The sequence below is a fragment of the Platalea leucorodia genome (assembly GCF_965183815.1).
Source record: "Platalea leucorodia genome assembly, chromosome: Z".
In the NCBI taxonomy this organism is placed as follows: Eukaryota; Metazoa; Chordata; class Aves; order Pelecaniformes; family Threskiornithidae; genus Platalea; species Platalea leucorodia.
Genome location: NC_138858.1, coordinates 10,608,278 through 10,624,487, shown reverse-complemented (window position 1 = coordinate 10,624,487; position 16,210 = coordinate 10,608,278). Strand labels below are relative to the sequence as shown.

The following is a 16,210-nucleotide window of genomic DNA, read 5'->3' as shown; positions in this document are numbered from 1 at the left end:
CCACCAGTTAATGAATAAGGAGGATGCAGGGATCTGCACCAAAGTAAAAATAGCATGAGAAGGAATAGACATTCTTTTTTCAGCACCTCTGGCAGGCCTCTAGTTACTGGGGCTTTCTCAGGAGAACTTTCCCAAGCGCCAGGTCATCCAGAAGGAGATTTCTTACCTTGTTTGGGGTGAATGAGCACAGGCCTTTGGTAAGATCGAGGTAAAGATCGGGGCTGCTGCTCTGATTTGTTGTAATAGTTCCCTTGCTCTTACTTCACTGGGTGCTCCCACTCTCCCAGCGCTCAGTGGAGAAAGGCTGTACAGGCAGTGGGGTGATGCTGCAAGGAAACTGGCAGGGTTGCAAACAGGGTTGGAAGACACGCCAGTGCATCGGGGGAAGGATAGGTCTGCAGGGTACAGAAAGACATGACAGAGCCACACGCACACACAAGATGAAGAAAGGCATAAAACCAAAATCCCCCTGATGGCCAAGTAAGTAATTTTGTGGGCTGTTCTGTGGTGTTTGGCATGACAGATCATGTCCGAGCACTTCACGAAGTCCTTGTTTATCTCTGCAGCCCTACTGCTAGGTGAGGGGATGGATTAGAAAGCCTTACCAGATCCCCCTAGTCCTCTCAAAATCCCTTCCGTCCCTCTTGTGATCTGGTGGCCGGATGGATAAGGGCTTGAGACAGAGACCAGTTAAGGCCAGAAGATCATTTGGGGTTTTCAGTGCAACATACCTATCGCCTGATGATTTTTCCCCCCTCCTGATTCCTATCTTTTCACCTACTTGAAGCACAGCTCCCGCTCACTTTGGTAGCATTTGTAGGCACTCAGCATATCACACTGCAAGGCTGTGGTCCAGGAGGCCAGCAGAGGAGGGAGACCTTATTAGTGACCTTTTGTGGGAAATCTGGTTTTAGAGACTTGGCACATTTCATGTAAGAGCATAAAGGTCCCAGTTCTGTAGGACAGCCCCATGTTGTATAACCACAAGATCATCTTTCCTCCTGTGCACTCTGCTCCCCTCTTCCCTACATGACTTGCAACTTCTGCAAGAAATCATGTACTTGGGCTTCTGTTCCTTCCTTGTGTAACCCTGATTTATCTCCAGCATAGGTACATGCTGGCTCCTGAATTACCAAGGGAAAGCGTTTACATGAGTATGTCATTAAAGACTGTTTACTAGCACATAGGTTGCAGGGGCTCAGATTAGGCAGCAGTAGCTGTATTTGAGAGCTTGGCAAAGCAGCCCTGCTGTTTTTTTTTTTCATCTGTCAGTTCCCTGCAGTTTTAACAGAGGAAAATGGACTATAAGGAAAAGCCAGCGTGGCCTGGCACAGCAGCAGCAGCGTGGCTCTGGGCTGTCTGAGCACATTGCTCCGTGCTACCAGCCTTAGCTGAGTTCAGGCCACAGAGCCAGTTAGGGTGCTATATCCCCTCATTGCAAAAAGGCTTCTGGAGCTTCACTCAGAGGTAGTCTGGGACCAGCTGTGGAAGTAACAGCAACGGTCAGTTGTCCTTCATGTGTGCAAGCCCTGCAGAGCACCGAGGTACATCGTATCGCAGATGTCTGACAGCTGTCTCCTCTAGTGCTTTTAACCCTGACTGCCTTTCGCTCGCTCTGTCCTGTCTCTTCCTTGTCTTCTTGGACCAGTTCTTCTAGGAACATCATTCAGCCATCCCTATTTCCCCTCCTAGCTACCCATCCAGTCTGTTTCCCCCATCCCCTTCTCCAGACAGCTCTAGTCCTCCTGGCAGACCCTGTCTTCCCTCCCTGCTCATCCCCTGCCCTCATCAGCCTCAGCCTCGGACTGAAGATGCTGAGAGGGATATCACTTAGAGGGGAGGGCTCAGGGTGACAAAATGTGTTCCCAGCACACCACCCCAACAAAAAAAGGGTTTTTTTATATCTATATATAAAATTATATATATAAAAATATACCTATATAAAATAATTATATATAATTATAATTACATAATATAATAATTATATATATAAAATTATACCTATAAAATTATATATATATATATTTCAAATCAGGCTGAGAGAAATGTCCAGAGTGCAAAATTTCGCCCCAAAGAGTAGACATTTGGCAAATGAAAAAACCTGTCAAAATGCAAAGATATGGGCAGTCACACTTAGTGAGCAAAGCAGGCAAAACCCTCCATGGCTCACAGCAGCCTGCCTTCCAGCGAGGCCTTTGGGAGCCCCGGCACAGGGCTTTGGGGCCGGACCATCTCTCCGCAGCAGAAGGAGCAGCAGCCCGGAGGGAGCTGAATGAAGTGAGAGCCGGCGTGCACGTGCCTGAGCCTGTCCCAGGGTCACCCTTTCATCTCGTCCCAGCTCATCCAGGGATCTGGTTTGGCTTTTTGTGCGTGTAGTGAGCTCCCTCGACCTCCTGTTCCCACCTCGTGTGGTGCTTCCTCCCGTGCTCCGCAATCTGCTGCAGCTCCTTGAAGGGGGCTGGGGACAGATGGCTTGATTTTGGCTGATGAAGGGGCTGCCTTCAAAGCAGAAGCGAGACGGAAGCCGTCTGGCCTGATATCTCTTTCTGGTGCTGTCAACGGGAGGCCGAGGAGACAAGCTGGAGCTGATGGGACCAGCTCAATGGCTGGGAGCATGGAGGGGAAAAAAATTCACCTTTAAAAACGCTCTCCTTGTGCCACTAAATGGTGTCTGCTTGCCTTTATTTCAGACGGCTCCTGCCAAGCCCAGTTTACCTGAATATTTAAGGTATGCTCTGGTCTTTGCTCAGCCCACTGTGCTACGTGAAAGATTACAGCACTAAATATCTTCAGACGATCTCGAGGAACGGCCAGGAATGCGGCTGGCATTTTGTGCGCCGCTGACTTTTAAGCTCAACGTGGTAAAATGCTAACCAGGCTTGTCCCTTCCCTCCCATCCGCAGCGTCTGGCAGCGCTGGGGCTGTCGGACACCTTGCTGAGCCCAGCCCCAGTGGGCGGCATGGAGCTGGCAGGCTCTCCAGGACCTTTGCAGTGCTTAAACTGCAACCCTGCAATAACCAAGGGAATTGGGAGGAAGCTTAGTGAATAGGGGAGACGATAAAAGCCGCTTATGGTAGTAAAAATAGGTTTTTCTTCAGGGACCTCAATTTTGCACTTTTTTTTCAGGATTGGGAGGGGAAGAAGCGTCCCTGCCCTTTGGAGACAGAATAATTTATAAGCCACATTTATAAAAATCAGCGATTTCCCTTTAAGTCGGCTCCTGTGCCTTGTCTCAGCTTCCCTGATTGGTCACATAATGAGGATATTTCTAATACAAAGGTGTCAGGGGAGAGGGGACCCAAAGAGTGCTTTATCAGAGGAGAGTCTGTATCCCCCCCGGATGCTAATTAGTCATGGAGACACAGGCGTGGCGGGCGGGGGCGAGGCGAGCTCTTATTTTAGAAGCCGAAATGATTTGTGCCCTCACAATTTCTCGCGCAGGGCTGGAAAGCCGTGCCAAGGTAGAGAGCGACTTGAGATCTCCCTCGGCTTTCACATCCCCGCCCCTCAGACATGTTTGCCATGCTGCTGCTCCTGCTGCTGTTTGCAGGGTTATTTCTGCCACAAGCTTGGCTAAACAGAAACTCTCTCCTTATAAATATGGAAATCTGATGACTGAGCTCTCCATCTCTTGGGACAAGTTGAAAGCGTTGTGCTAAAGAAAAAAGGGCTGCTGAGCGCTCAGCTTGGTGGCTTTGTTTTCTCTACTAGCGGAGAGAAACTGGTAAGGTTTTAATGCCGGGATCCACATTTGCAGGATGGGCAAGTGACCTCTCAGGCCCTGCTGATGGCAACATGGTGAAGACTTTGAACTGGTGGCCACGCTGAGCGTGGCAAGGTGAGGACAGGAGCGGTCCTGCCTGCCCAGTGCTGCCTTCTCAAAGCTGTCAGTGTTATCCACCAAGATCAAGTCTGTGAAGCCATCAGCCTGGGTTGTGGGGTCAGGAGGCAGCTCTGGGTGGGTATGAAAGCATGGCTGTGGCGGTGTCCCCTGCTCCGTCCAGGCTAAGCTGGTGTCTGCTGCCGAGATCCCCACCTGCCTGCAGTGTGGCAGATACGCTTGGTGCGTGAGCCTTGGGCAGCTGCTCATCTTTTGGGTTGTGTTGGAAGAGTCTATGTTTTTAGATTTGTTAAAGAGCTTTGAATGCCACTGGGCATCCATTGTTATTCCTGAGAAAGCTCTTGAAGCGTCCACCCCAGAGTGGTGGGCCCCCACAGTGCTACTCCAGGGCTTTGTTTGGATCCCACTTACAGCCTGTCTCCTTTCCTCGGTTTTCTCAGCATCCCTCCTTCCTGGGGCCAGAGGTAGCTTTGATCTTGGTGTAATGCACAGGTATTTGCTCTTCCCTCAATGTCCTGACTGCATTTGCTGTGCAGCATTCCCAAATCTTCAGCTTCCCTAGAAAGCAGAGTGCTCAGTCCTTTAGATTTCCATGCTGCTGACTTTAACTCTTTCCTGAGCCACTTTTGGCTGAATACCCGAAGGGAGATGCAGTGATTCCTGCTGAAAGCACTTACAGCATCTATCCATGCCCTTGGTTGTAAGTGCAGGCTGAGTAAAGTGCAGGCGTACATACTGAGCTTGTATAGACAGCAAACACCCTGCCCAGGGTGCCTTGGGTTGAAGGCAATAGACTTGGCAAACGTGAAGTAGGTGTGCGATGGAGAGGGCATCCTGTGGTTTCAACATGAATCCAGAGGCTGAAAAAATGTTCTGCAGTCTGCACACATTTCGTTTTCATTCCAGAAACGCCTGACGTCAAGCTGACACTTGGCGGGTGGCATTGTCCATTGTGCGGGTCTTGTCGTTGACTTGAGACCTCACTCAGAGAGCCTGCAGAGCCGGACGCCCCTGGCCTCTGGGAGGAGGGGGATTGACTAGGTGAAGGAGAAAGGCAGGATGAAAAATGATTGTTGGAGAAGGATTGAACAGGAGAAGCAGTCAAACAGCTCAGAGGAGGATCTGAGGGACTGGATTAAAGGTGCCAGGGATATTCCAGGAGCAAAAAGCAAGACCTCATTCATCTTACATGTATAGAAGTTGAACATGTAAAAATCAGCTGCCTTTCTTAAAAAAAGAGTCCTAACTGCTAACGGGAAAAGAACAAGTGGCCCCAGAGGTGTGCTCATAATAGCTGTGACATTGAACCACTGACTGGAGCCCTTGGTCTGTTGAAAGGTATGGATGTGGAGCCGTCCCGGCTTTTCCTGTTATTGTTCTTACAGCCAGAGGCTGTGAAAGCTTAGTAACATCATATTTGCCACGCTGGATCCAGTCCATGGCCTATGAAAGTGATTATCCCATCTCCAGGACATTGGAGGGAACTTAACATCACTGGAACAGGACTCTGCTACTGTCATTTGTATTGTGCCAGGACATTTTTGTCAGAATATATCATTTCTGCAGTATCTGCCAGCAGCAGCCAACATTTTTAGTGTTTTCTTTAGGCAAACTTTGATCTCGTCTTTCACGTACAGCTGGAACAGCCTAGCTGCGTACGGAGACGACCTGTAAACCATTCTGTATGTGCCCACGACCATGGCATTTCAGCAATGATGGCACCACTTGTCTTCACTTTCTCAGCCAGTTTCTCCGGGTGTTGGGTTGTCCATGGGAAGGAAGCACCTCTCTGCACCGCGGGACAGTCTCTGGTTGTCTTCGTTTCAGGTGGGAAACTCAACTCTCTCTTTGAAAACAGACTTTGCCTCTTGGTGAGGCTCCTTGAAAACCTTGAAGGAGTAAAGACAGGACGCACCTTTGAAAGAAGCTCTGAACACTAACCAATGAGCATGAATTCAGTCACTAGAAAATCCTGCTGTGGTCTGTTGTGGGCAGCACTAGGGCTGGGCAGAGCATTGCAATTTTCTATAGGATTTGGCTACAGCATTTAGCCAAGAGCCTAGGCTCCTGTTCCTGCCTCTGTCCTCCAAACACACCATGACCTTGGCTCTGACACGTTTCTCCATTTTTAATAATTTTGAGGGTATCCTCCCTCATGAGTCAAGGTTTAAAGAGCAGTTGTAAAGTTGTTTGAGGGTTTTTGAAATCCTGGTTTGGCCAGATGCCGGTTGCTAAACTGACTCTTACAATAGCTACCAAGGAATTTGTGATGCTTTATTGCCTTAAATAAAGCTGTGGCTGTATAATCAGAGGTACAAAAGGAAAGGTGTAATGTCCTCATGTATATATCCTTTACAAGGAAGGAAATGTTTTGCTATTGAAGCATCCTGAAAACATACCTCAGTTAATAGCTAGTTTTAAATAGTTATTGCATGCCAGCCGCTTGGCAAGTGCTGCAAGCAGTGGGGAGTGCAGTGTGGCATTTCTCTAATTTGCAATGTTAATGATCCAATTTAAGTCATTTAAAGTTAGCAAAAGGTACCAAACCTATAAATGCATGTGATAATAGTGATGGCTTATGTGTGTGAGAAGAGCCTGGAGGGAAATGCTCTGAATAAATATACTCTATCATGATTGAAAGGAAAGGACCGGAGGCTGCTTGTGCTGCTGGTTCTGCGGAGGGAAATCTAACAGAAGTCATGTAATTGCTCCCATTTTTTTTTCCTTGTCCCTCAGTTGCTTTCCTAAAGTATTTGGTCTACTTACTGAATCAGTGCTTCCTCTGTTGCTGTAGACTCCCTGGATTAGTCATACATCATCATCTAAAAAAGGATACTTTCTTCCCTGTGCTGCAAATGTCATTTTTGATTAGGAAAACAGACCTCTGAAACGCCTTGTTCCTGTTCCACAGCTTACGCCTTTCCGTTTGCTGCATTTTGTTCAGCTTGAACGTGGCAGTCGGGCAGACCCTTCGCGGCCGGGGCTCCACGGGAGCATTTCGGCACAGGCACACAGGCAGGCTGGCACTTCTCTTCTGCCTCCATTCGAAACAAGGCAGAGACCTGAACTCCTCGTTACCTGCCAGCGAGTTGAGCTACTCCAGCTGCAGGTGTACACAGTAAAAAGTCATTTCAGTGACATTCTGGTTCAATTTAATTAATACAACTTGAGGTTTTAATCGTGTTAACACTGCTGGCTTTTCAATTGCTGAAAACAATGGCTTCAAATACCAGTTTGTCTTGCAATTATAAATTAATCAGGTTCAAAATCTGGATCTTGAAGTGGATATTGCAGGCCTAATTTGTTACTGTTAAATAAGATCTGTTCCGCAGTTGCTCAGAAAAGAGAAACAGCAATGTTGTAACTGGTGCATTGGCAGAGCTAGTAGAAAGTCAATAAACAGTTGTTGTTTACTGCTTTGTTGAAACTGAGTCAGTAGCTATCAGAATGTCTTTCAGTGCATCAGTCGCTGTGTCACCAAAATACCATTTATTTCCCCTTTGGTACTGGGTGGTGATGCTGAGATGAGCAGTTAGTGCTCTGGATCCAGCAGCATGGACATGCTGATGAAAAGTGACACCCACGTCCTCCTGGGAGCCTTCTGCTCTGGTCACCGTGTGATTCTGGAGTTCCTTCAACATGTGAGACTTAGAAAAAAGATGGTTGTCTTCAGCTCACCCAGAGAGAAGGTGAAGGCTAGCCATGGTCCTTGGCAGTGGGTAGGGGAGTTTGGAGAGCCTCTTGTTCCCGGGATAAACTGCTGTTCTGCCTACATGAGTCTGGCTTAGAAGCAGGCTTCTTTCCTCTTAAGACAGATTGGGGAAAGGGACCTAAAAAGATCAAAGATCTTATCAGCTTGCACCAAATCAGGATCAGGCTGCCCCAAAACTGGATCAGCTCTGTTGACTTTCTGTGTGACAAATTGCTTTCTAAAACGGGCTTGCAATGGCAATTCCACAACTTCATCAGGCAAATGTACAGCTCCTTAGCCTTACCTATGCAGTTTTCTCTGATATTTCCTTGCAACCCTGCTGCAATTTAAGGCAATCATTTCTTATTCCGGTGATCAGAAACATGAAAAAGAAAATTACTCCCTTTTTCACTGTGGCAGCCTTTTCTATATCTGAAGACAGCTATTGTACCCCTCCTTAGTCTTCCCCTTTCTTCTCTGAACAACCCCATTCTTACAGTGTTCCTGGATGGTTGTAGCTTCTAGCTTTTATCTATAGGACTGCTGAGGGGATTACATCTTCCTTGAAATAATGGGCTCCAAAACTGTGTGTTTAAGCTGAAGCCTGAGGGATATGGAGAAGAGCACGAGAGAGTCTTTTGTGAGGTTTGCAGGTTCCATACCTGCCATACATCCCCCTGTGCCACTTTCTCTTGCTGAACATGCTATTACTGACCGTTGTTCACCTATACGGTTGATTCATCTTGATCCACTGCACAGCCTTTGATCCTCTCCTTTTATGCCATTTCTCACATAGACAGAATATGCACATCTTGGTTCCCAGTGGTTTTGTTCCCAGTGATTTTTTTTAAGTGCTTCATGTTCATAGATATTTCATGTCTATATTGTAGTGATACCTAGAGGCCGCAGAGCCTCACGGTTCAAAACACCGTGAGATCATGCTTTTACATACCCACCTGTGCACATCACAGCCCCCTCCCCAGAAGCCTGCTGCCTACAGCTGCATTTCTCGGGATAACCTAGTGCGATACAGCTTGAGGCAGAGTGAATCTGCAAATGGCATAGGATTTTCTGTTCCCAGGGCAGAGAGACTGAAGGCATAAATATTTATTAGCAGGAGCAATGTTCTAGCCTGAGAGTCTGGGGTGACAACATGGGAATGATAGAAACTTCTTGGTGACCCGAATGTACCCCCTGTATTTGGGGTGCGTGTGGTTTCTCACTTGTTTTTCTGCTTACTAAGTCAGTCTCTCGAGCACAGAACATCTATCAAATTTTCCAGACAGAGTGTTTGATGTGGAAAAGAAGCAAAACACTTGGGCTTGTCCTTTCTTGTTAGCATTTGTTTGCAGCGTGTGATCCACATGGGCAGCTTCAGAAAGCAGGAGTCTACTGAGCTGCGAGCGCTCACTGTAGGCTATCACACACGGGTTGGTACCAAGACATCCAGCGTCTTTAAGCTGGATAGAAGACAGCAACCTCATCATCAGTTGGTACGGGAGAGAGAGAGAAGGTAACTGGGTGATACTGCTGAGCAGTCAGCTCATACTGATTCAGCTGATGATGATCAGACCAAAGCCTCTGAACTGTGGAGAGAAGTCGTGGGTAAAGCCCTGTATATTGGGTCTTTCCTTGAGATCAGAGGGTAAGGGCAACCATGTCCCTCTGCTTTTATCAAAAAGTAGAGCTGCTTTAATGGTCATAGAATTTCCCACAGACGGCACAGTGGAGAACATTTTCTTAGCGCTGTAAAAATGACTAATTTTTAGGATTGGGAAGGGTGGGCAGATGATAGAGACATCTCGGTTTCCAGCTGTTTTTATGGGGCACCTGAAGGCCACAGAAACTGCGTGTGCCCATTCCCTTCTGGATGCACTGGGGTCCCAGAGGATTTGCAGGGTGGAAAGCAGAGGCTTGTTAGGCTTGCAAGATGTCAGAAGCATTAACTGTGAAGGAAGGCAAAGGAAGCTGCATTTTCCAAGGTGCTACAGGGGTGTGTTTGTACCCAGCCCTGAGCTCCATTGCTCAGGGTGTAACTGCACAGTTTTCTGGCTGTTTGGGGCTGTTTCCCCCCGTAGTCAGTGTGGGAGAGGTAGATGATAAGAGTAAAAAGGCTATTGACCTGGTGCATTATGGCAGATGTTGTGTTCTTGCTAAGTACAGCGAAAAGGAAAGGGAGAATTTGAAAAAAAAGAATAAAAACCCTGCTGAGCATACCATCTTCCTTAAACCTCTGATTTCAGTTTAAAGTGGTTTCACCTTCTCTCTGTGCCCCTGCATACCAAGGATTCACAGCACTCCTGCTCCATGAAGGTTCACTGGAACTAATTTCTGATGTTTAGAAATGGCACATGATACACACTGTAGGACATGGCTGTACCTAGCAGGAGGGCAGTTTTCAAGGTCCACTGTGTTGAGCCTGTAGAAAAAAAACATACTAGTAAGGAACCGCCCCACCGTTCGAATGCTGTGGTTGTGCATGCCCTGCTGTGAGTATGTGCAGAGAAAACTTTGATTAAACTCTGGCCCCAGCCAAACATTCATGCAGTGGCCTGACTAAATGTATTTTTTCGCTAGGAAGGAAGACATAAGGAGGCCTCAGGCACAAAAAATCCCTTAAATGTATTAAATTCTCATAGCCATTTAGAGCCCCTGCAGCCACATCTTGGCACTTGCCTTTTGATTGGGAGTGCTGTGTTCTCCCCAGCGAGCAGAGAGAAATCACATCATCTGGCGTGAGACCAGTCACACCATGTAGCTGAGATTTTGACGTTGGGGTCAGGGCTGAATGCATCAGTTTAGGGAGGCTTGTAAAAAAGGACAAAATCGCCAAGTGAATTCCAATAGAAAAAGCCTGCGGTGGTGCTCAGCGTGCTCATAGGCATTCACAAGCGAGAGGCTAATTAGTCAAGTAAATGCTTCTCTGGGTGGATGAGCTATAGAGAGAGAAATGCACCCGTTCAGTATGCAGAGAAGCAAAGTGTGTTCATGGAAAGAGGCAGCTCCAGACGAGCTGCCGTGGGAATGCTGCTGTTCTCGCGGCCGGGGTTGTTACTATGGAGTCCTGTGCATTGCTGCAGAACGTATATGAAGCGACAGATGGGAAATACGGCAGTGCCTTGGCACTCCTGGGCCAGGGACAGATACCTGCTGGCACTGGGGACTGTCGCTGGCCCAGCTCAGTTCCCTTTTGGATCCATTTTACTCTCAGGGTGGGGAGTGGGCCTGGCCCGGGCACACAGCGGTGGTCACCCAGACTCTGCTGGTGCTTCGTGATCCCTCTGTGCAAGCCATGGGTCTGTTGTGTGGCCATAACATGTTCTCCTGCGGGTCTGCTGTAGAGGTGCCATGCTGCTGGGGCAGAAGAGTGTCGTTCCAAACCTTGGAGATGAGTTCCTGGTGTGCGCTGGCATTATTATGGACTCTGCTGCTGTGTCCTTCATCATTCTCAGCTCCAGTGTCAGAAGCAGGGATGCAGTCTCCACCAGTTGCCAAGCCTCCTTTGTAGTCAGTGGGGAGAGGGAGACACATCTCCAGGGGTGGATTCATCTCCTTTTAAGATGAGTGTCTAAGACAGGATGGAATGAATCGCTCTTTGAAAATCACCTTTGTTTTCTCTGGAGGTCTAAGAAGTGTTTTCTATTTGTTTGGTCTAGAGCTCAGCTTTGAGATTGCTCCAGCTGAGTCCTCTGGTCCAGGACCAGAGTCTGAATCCTCAAAGGCGCCTCAGAACATTTTTCCCCTCCCTCTGTTCATGCAAATGGATGTCTAATGTCACTGGCAGGTTACCCACACGGAAAAGCTACTGTCAGCACATCAGCTTCCGAGAAAAGTAAGGGCTGGTTTTGATTTAAAGAGTTTAAGCGTAATTTTAACAGTGTGAACCTGAGCTAGTCCAAGTGGCCAGGCCCTTTCTCTGCCATGGGAACTTCTGGCTGTGAGCTCACGTAGCTCTATGCTGGACTGCACCAGCACAGGCGGCAGTATGTGGCCATCACACCGTGTCCTTTGCCATAATATGTCTACTCCCATGCCTTCATGCAGCCAGCAGATTGGGGCTCCAACGGCTTGTTTGTGTTCAGTAGCACTAGGAAGCATCCAGCTCTTGGAGTCATGCTCCTTAAAGACGGCTGTATCCTGGCTTTTCCCAGACTGTCAGAGAAAAGGTTCTCGTCTGGGAAGCATGGACTCAAGCGGTACCACTTACCACCCTACACATCCCTCTTGGAGGGTTTCTAGCATGTCCAGGAGACAGCCATGTCCTTTGGATTATCTGGCCTTTCCCATGAATATCCTTTACTACAGCCTGGATTCTGGTCTGGCCCCTTCAGCTGGGTGTGTTGGAGACCGATCCCGTGTTACGACGATACCACAAGAACTGGTCTTCAGCTGGGATCATAGAATAGATGCTGACACAGAAAATAAGGATGGCTATTTCAAGTCAGATTAAACGTCTCACCTATCCCTGTGTCATGTCCCTAAGGAGACGAGAACAGGGTGAGCCCGCAGTGAATGCCTCCCTGTTTCCCTTGCTCCAGTGGTCTGTGCCTGGGGGCAGCCTGAGCCAGAAGCAGTGCTGTTGGATTTGATGGATATTCCTTCCATTCATTTTTCCCACCCTTTCCTGAGCCCACAGGAATGCCTTTTAGCATCCACAGTAGCACATCATCTGCTGTATAGAGAAGTACTGAGTTTGTTTCCAGCTGCTGCCTGTTAACTGCCACGTGGTATCTGATGCTTGTAGAAAATAAGGTCTAGCTGATCCCTATTCGCCTTCCCACCCTGCTCAGGACTATGTAGACTTCTCCCAGAGACCCCGTCCATCGTCTCTCCCTGGCTGGAGAGTCCTGGTGGAACCTGTCATCCGAGATCTCTTCCTTGAGTGACAGTAGCTAGCTACAGCTTGTCATTTTCATTTATAAAGTTGAAATTGTTTTTCTTCTGTATACCACTTCACTTTTAGCTCCAGTTAATTTCAACTGCTGTATTTTTGCCATTCAACTGCTGTATTTTGCCATTTAGTGTGGTTATTAAAGTAGGATTTTTAACCCAAAATGCATGTGATTCATCATTTATGCCTAACTGCGTTCTCTTGGAGACTGGCTTGTTTGTTCGCAACCTGCTCTAACCTTTTTAACCAGCCATTAAACTGCTGCTTTAGAGGAAAAGTGCAGCAGTGCCTGCATTAGAGGAAAGCAGAAATCGCACATCATTCGGCATTATCTATTTAATGTCATTGAATGCAAAGTCTTGTACACACCAACCATTTCAAGTACTGTCAAAGTCTCCTGGACAGTGCAAAGGAGCAGAATTTTGATAAAACTTTATAACCCTACATATGTTATTTGTCAAGTTTCTATGAAGACAGAGCCTAATTCAAGAATCACATTTTATCTCGTAAGCACAGTATATTAAAAAGAGCTAATGTGCACTGCAGAGAGAAGGCAGGCACTGGGGAGGAAGGGAGAGTGATTTTTTTACTGAGAGCAAAGAGCGATGGTACCTTGCTTTGAAACTCAGTGACTCTGCCTTGCATACAGGTGGCAGTGCCAAATGATGGGTTGCATTTTTATAAGAAATTGTGTACAAAATATAAACTCCAGAAACTGAGAGATGGACAATATCAATTCACCGATTTGGAATGGTATTTTCTAGTATTTAGTTTCTGATGCTTTGTTCCATTTCTTACAAGGTGATGGTTTCTTCAGATATTGGGCCTAATACTGGATGTTTGTTTTCCCTGTGCAGCTCCACCTATTATAAATCCAAATTTACATACACATACATGTGTATATATATATGCATGTTCCATTTAGTTTCTAGCTTCTAGGTGGGAAGAAGTGACCACGTTTGAAAAGCAATTTTAATTTTCACTATGGTGCTAAGTAGAGATGGTTCCAGCAGGTCTGAAGTTTGCTGTGAAAGGACGTTAAATATTTTTAGCAGTGGTAGAACTGACTGAATAGGTAGTTTGTCTCTCTCTGAACCCTTTGATGTGCTGTACCATAGAGTACAACACTACGTGGTTTAGGTTCTCTGCAAGTAGGCATGATAGAGCAGACTCCGTGTTTGGGGAGCTTTGGTTTTCGGGGGGATTTCAGTGACAGTGAAAGGTGCTGTGCTGACAGATACTGAAATTAAGTCTTTTTGATTGGCCGCAAAATAGGTCCAGCATGGGAAGTACAGACTTCTTCATCCATCTCCCAAAAGGAACTGGAGATTGAATTCTCCTACTCATTCAATCCTCGTTCCTTCTGAGCTGGACTTTCACACAGGTGGTCATGAGCTTTTTAGTTTTAATCATGAGTTTGACTGGTCCACTTGGAACTCGGCTGAAACTGTAAATGCATTTCATACAACACCCCAAAGAGTCATCACATGAAAATGGTTTGCGACTACTGCCAGCCCAGGCTGAATTTGAACTGATGACCCACCTTCCACATTATATTCCCAGTATCATCCATCATGTAAGTAAGTCTGATGTTGAAATCTGGCGTTTCCAGAGGTACTTTTAGCATACTAAATGTGCTTCCAGAGTTCTGTGTTTTGCCCCTGGGTTTCAGCTGTTCAAAACACGGGCATGTTCTCTGCTCCCTCTGAATGCGGGTGGGGATGAACTCGCCTAACAGCCAGTTAGAGAAGAGACTGCATAACTTTTAGCTAAACCGTTCCGTTTTGTTTCCTTTTCTTTCTTAACAGGATCCAACAGCTGCATCTATTTCGGACAGAGATTGTGATACGAGAGAGGGAGAGACTGTAGCCATGAACTATAAGCCGTCCCCACTTCAAGTGAAATTAGGTGAGTCTTTGCTGATGGAGAGTGAAAAGGCTGAATCCAAGGTCTAAAATACAGTGAGGTGCTCGTGAGATCGTATGCAGATCTCCATGCACGTGGCTGAGCACGCCAGCTCGGCTCGAACAACTCGCAGAGCAGTTTTATCATTGTGATTCTGCTGCTGAGGGAACTGACCTACAAACATGTAAGGACCCTGTATCTTGGACTGTGGTAGAAGGAGGAAGCTATGCCTTGAAAGGAAGGCATAGCTTTTCAAACCTACAGATTTTTATCAAGCTAAGATCAAGGCTTGGCTGGATAAAGAATGAAGATAATATAGAGGGACTGTAAAAAGAAGACAGAATAACTGCAAACAAAAGGGGAAGGATCAGAGATGTGGGCCACTACCAGGAAAAGGCAGAGCTGTGTTACTGTGAGATGGAGGGCTTGTAGGTCTGTAAAGGTTCACATACAAATATTTGTGCTATTTCTGAGCAATATTTTTTAAGTTCTGGAAGCAGGATTGTCCAATTAGCACAATACACTGCTTCCTCGCAAGGCAGATGCTTACAAGAGGACAGCAATTCACACATCGCTGTCCTGCCTCCAAAACCTGAGCCACTATTGTGCCACACAGCCTCAAGAACCTGATGAAGGACAAGTCAAAGGAACAGTGTGCTTTTTTGCTCAGAGCGTGGATAAAAAATGAGAATCTCAGTCTGGAAAATTTCCCAATAGGAGCAGGAAACAGTCCCCTGGTTGTCCTTCACATCAGAACAAATGACATTGAGAGGATGCTGCTGGAGCTGATTGAGGGTGACTATGCCATGTTGGGGAAGGCTCTGAAAGAAGTGGGTGCCCACACGTTCAGTGGAATAGCTCTGGCCCCTACCAAATGAGTGACAGGGAAGGTCAGCAGACAGCTAAGATTTGAAGAAAGTTTGGGAAAGTTTGGGCATTGGTGTGTGATTATGAAGAGGTGTTCTCAATAGATACGTTTTACCCAAGGACCTGCAGTACTACTGCAAACACTAGTGTTGGCCTCATTTATAAGAGGAACCTTAAAGAAACAGCAGGAAAAGGCTGGGGAGCGGTTGTGAAGTCTCAAGGCTCTGCCTGAGTACGTGGTATATTGAATAATCAGACAAATCTGGTTATAGCAGTGCAGAAAGGAATGTTACAGGGTAGACCCATAGACAGGAAAAGAAAGTAGTTGAATAGTCAAGATCTCACTGAAAGAGTGACTAGGAAGACAGAAATTTGGATATGCAAAAGCAGCAAGATCATACAGCAAAGTGGAGGACCTTGAGCTACTGATACAGGATATGAGCAAGTGCATTGGAACAATAGGTCTGTCCTGCAATCGCAGTCATAATCAATGACTGCAATCACAGTTCCTGGAAGTCTTCAAAAAATGTGTGGATGTGGTGCTTAGGGACCACCTCTTGTGGTTTAGAGGTGGACCTGGCAGTTGGGTTAACGGTTGGACTCGATGATCTCAGAGGTCTTTTCCAACCTTAATGATTCTATGATTCTATGAATACTCTAAAACCAGTGGCTGTTTTTCAGGAAAAGGCAGGGAGCAGCAGTATGTGTTAATGACAGCACAACTCACAGTTTGGTAAAAAATTATCACTGCCAGCATGCCATATGCCACCAGGATCCTTTTTCACTGCCAGGAGGGTTCTGTAATGTTATTAGAGAGATAATTACTATTGCAATAGTTGTTTTGGATAATTTAACATCAGGAACCAGGTTGGAGAGCAATTGATGCTATTATTGGTAAGTCTGAGATATTCTTGCATTTCTAGGCAATAAAAATATCCTCCAGAGATTCACTAATGTGACAGAAAATGGTGCTATTTTAGACTTGGCTTTGGTAAGTCACGAGGACATTGCAGG

At 46.6% G+C, this 16,210-nt stretch overlaps 1 protein-coding gene across 8 annotated transcripts in view; it reads left to right on the top strand.

Annotated features, from left to right (window-relative positions):
- The window catches only part of FAM219A (family with sequence similarity 219 member A), a 104,695-nt gene that overhangs the window by 42,990 nt on the left and 45,495 nt on the right, over window positions 1-16,210 (top strand). For 4 of the 8 annotated variants that reach the window (XM_082336164.1, XM_082336163.1, XM_082336161.1 and 1 more), the window contains exon 2: window positions 14,233-14,332. In XM_082336164.1, the coding sequence (XP_082192290.1) occupies window positions 14,233-14,332 (100 nt within the window). Of the gene's footprint in view, window positions 1-5,479; window positions 5,670-13,726; window positions 14,001-14,232; window positions 14,333-16,210 lie in introns of those variants that run through there. The other 4 variants (XM_082336158.1, XM_082336157.1, XM_082336159.1 and 1 more) reach the window with 2 other exon arrangements.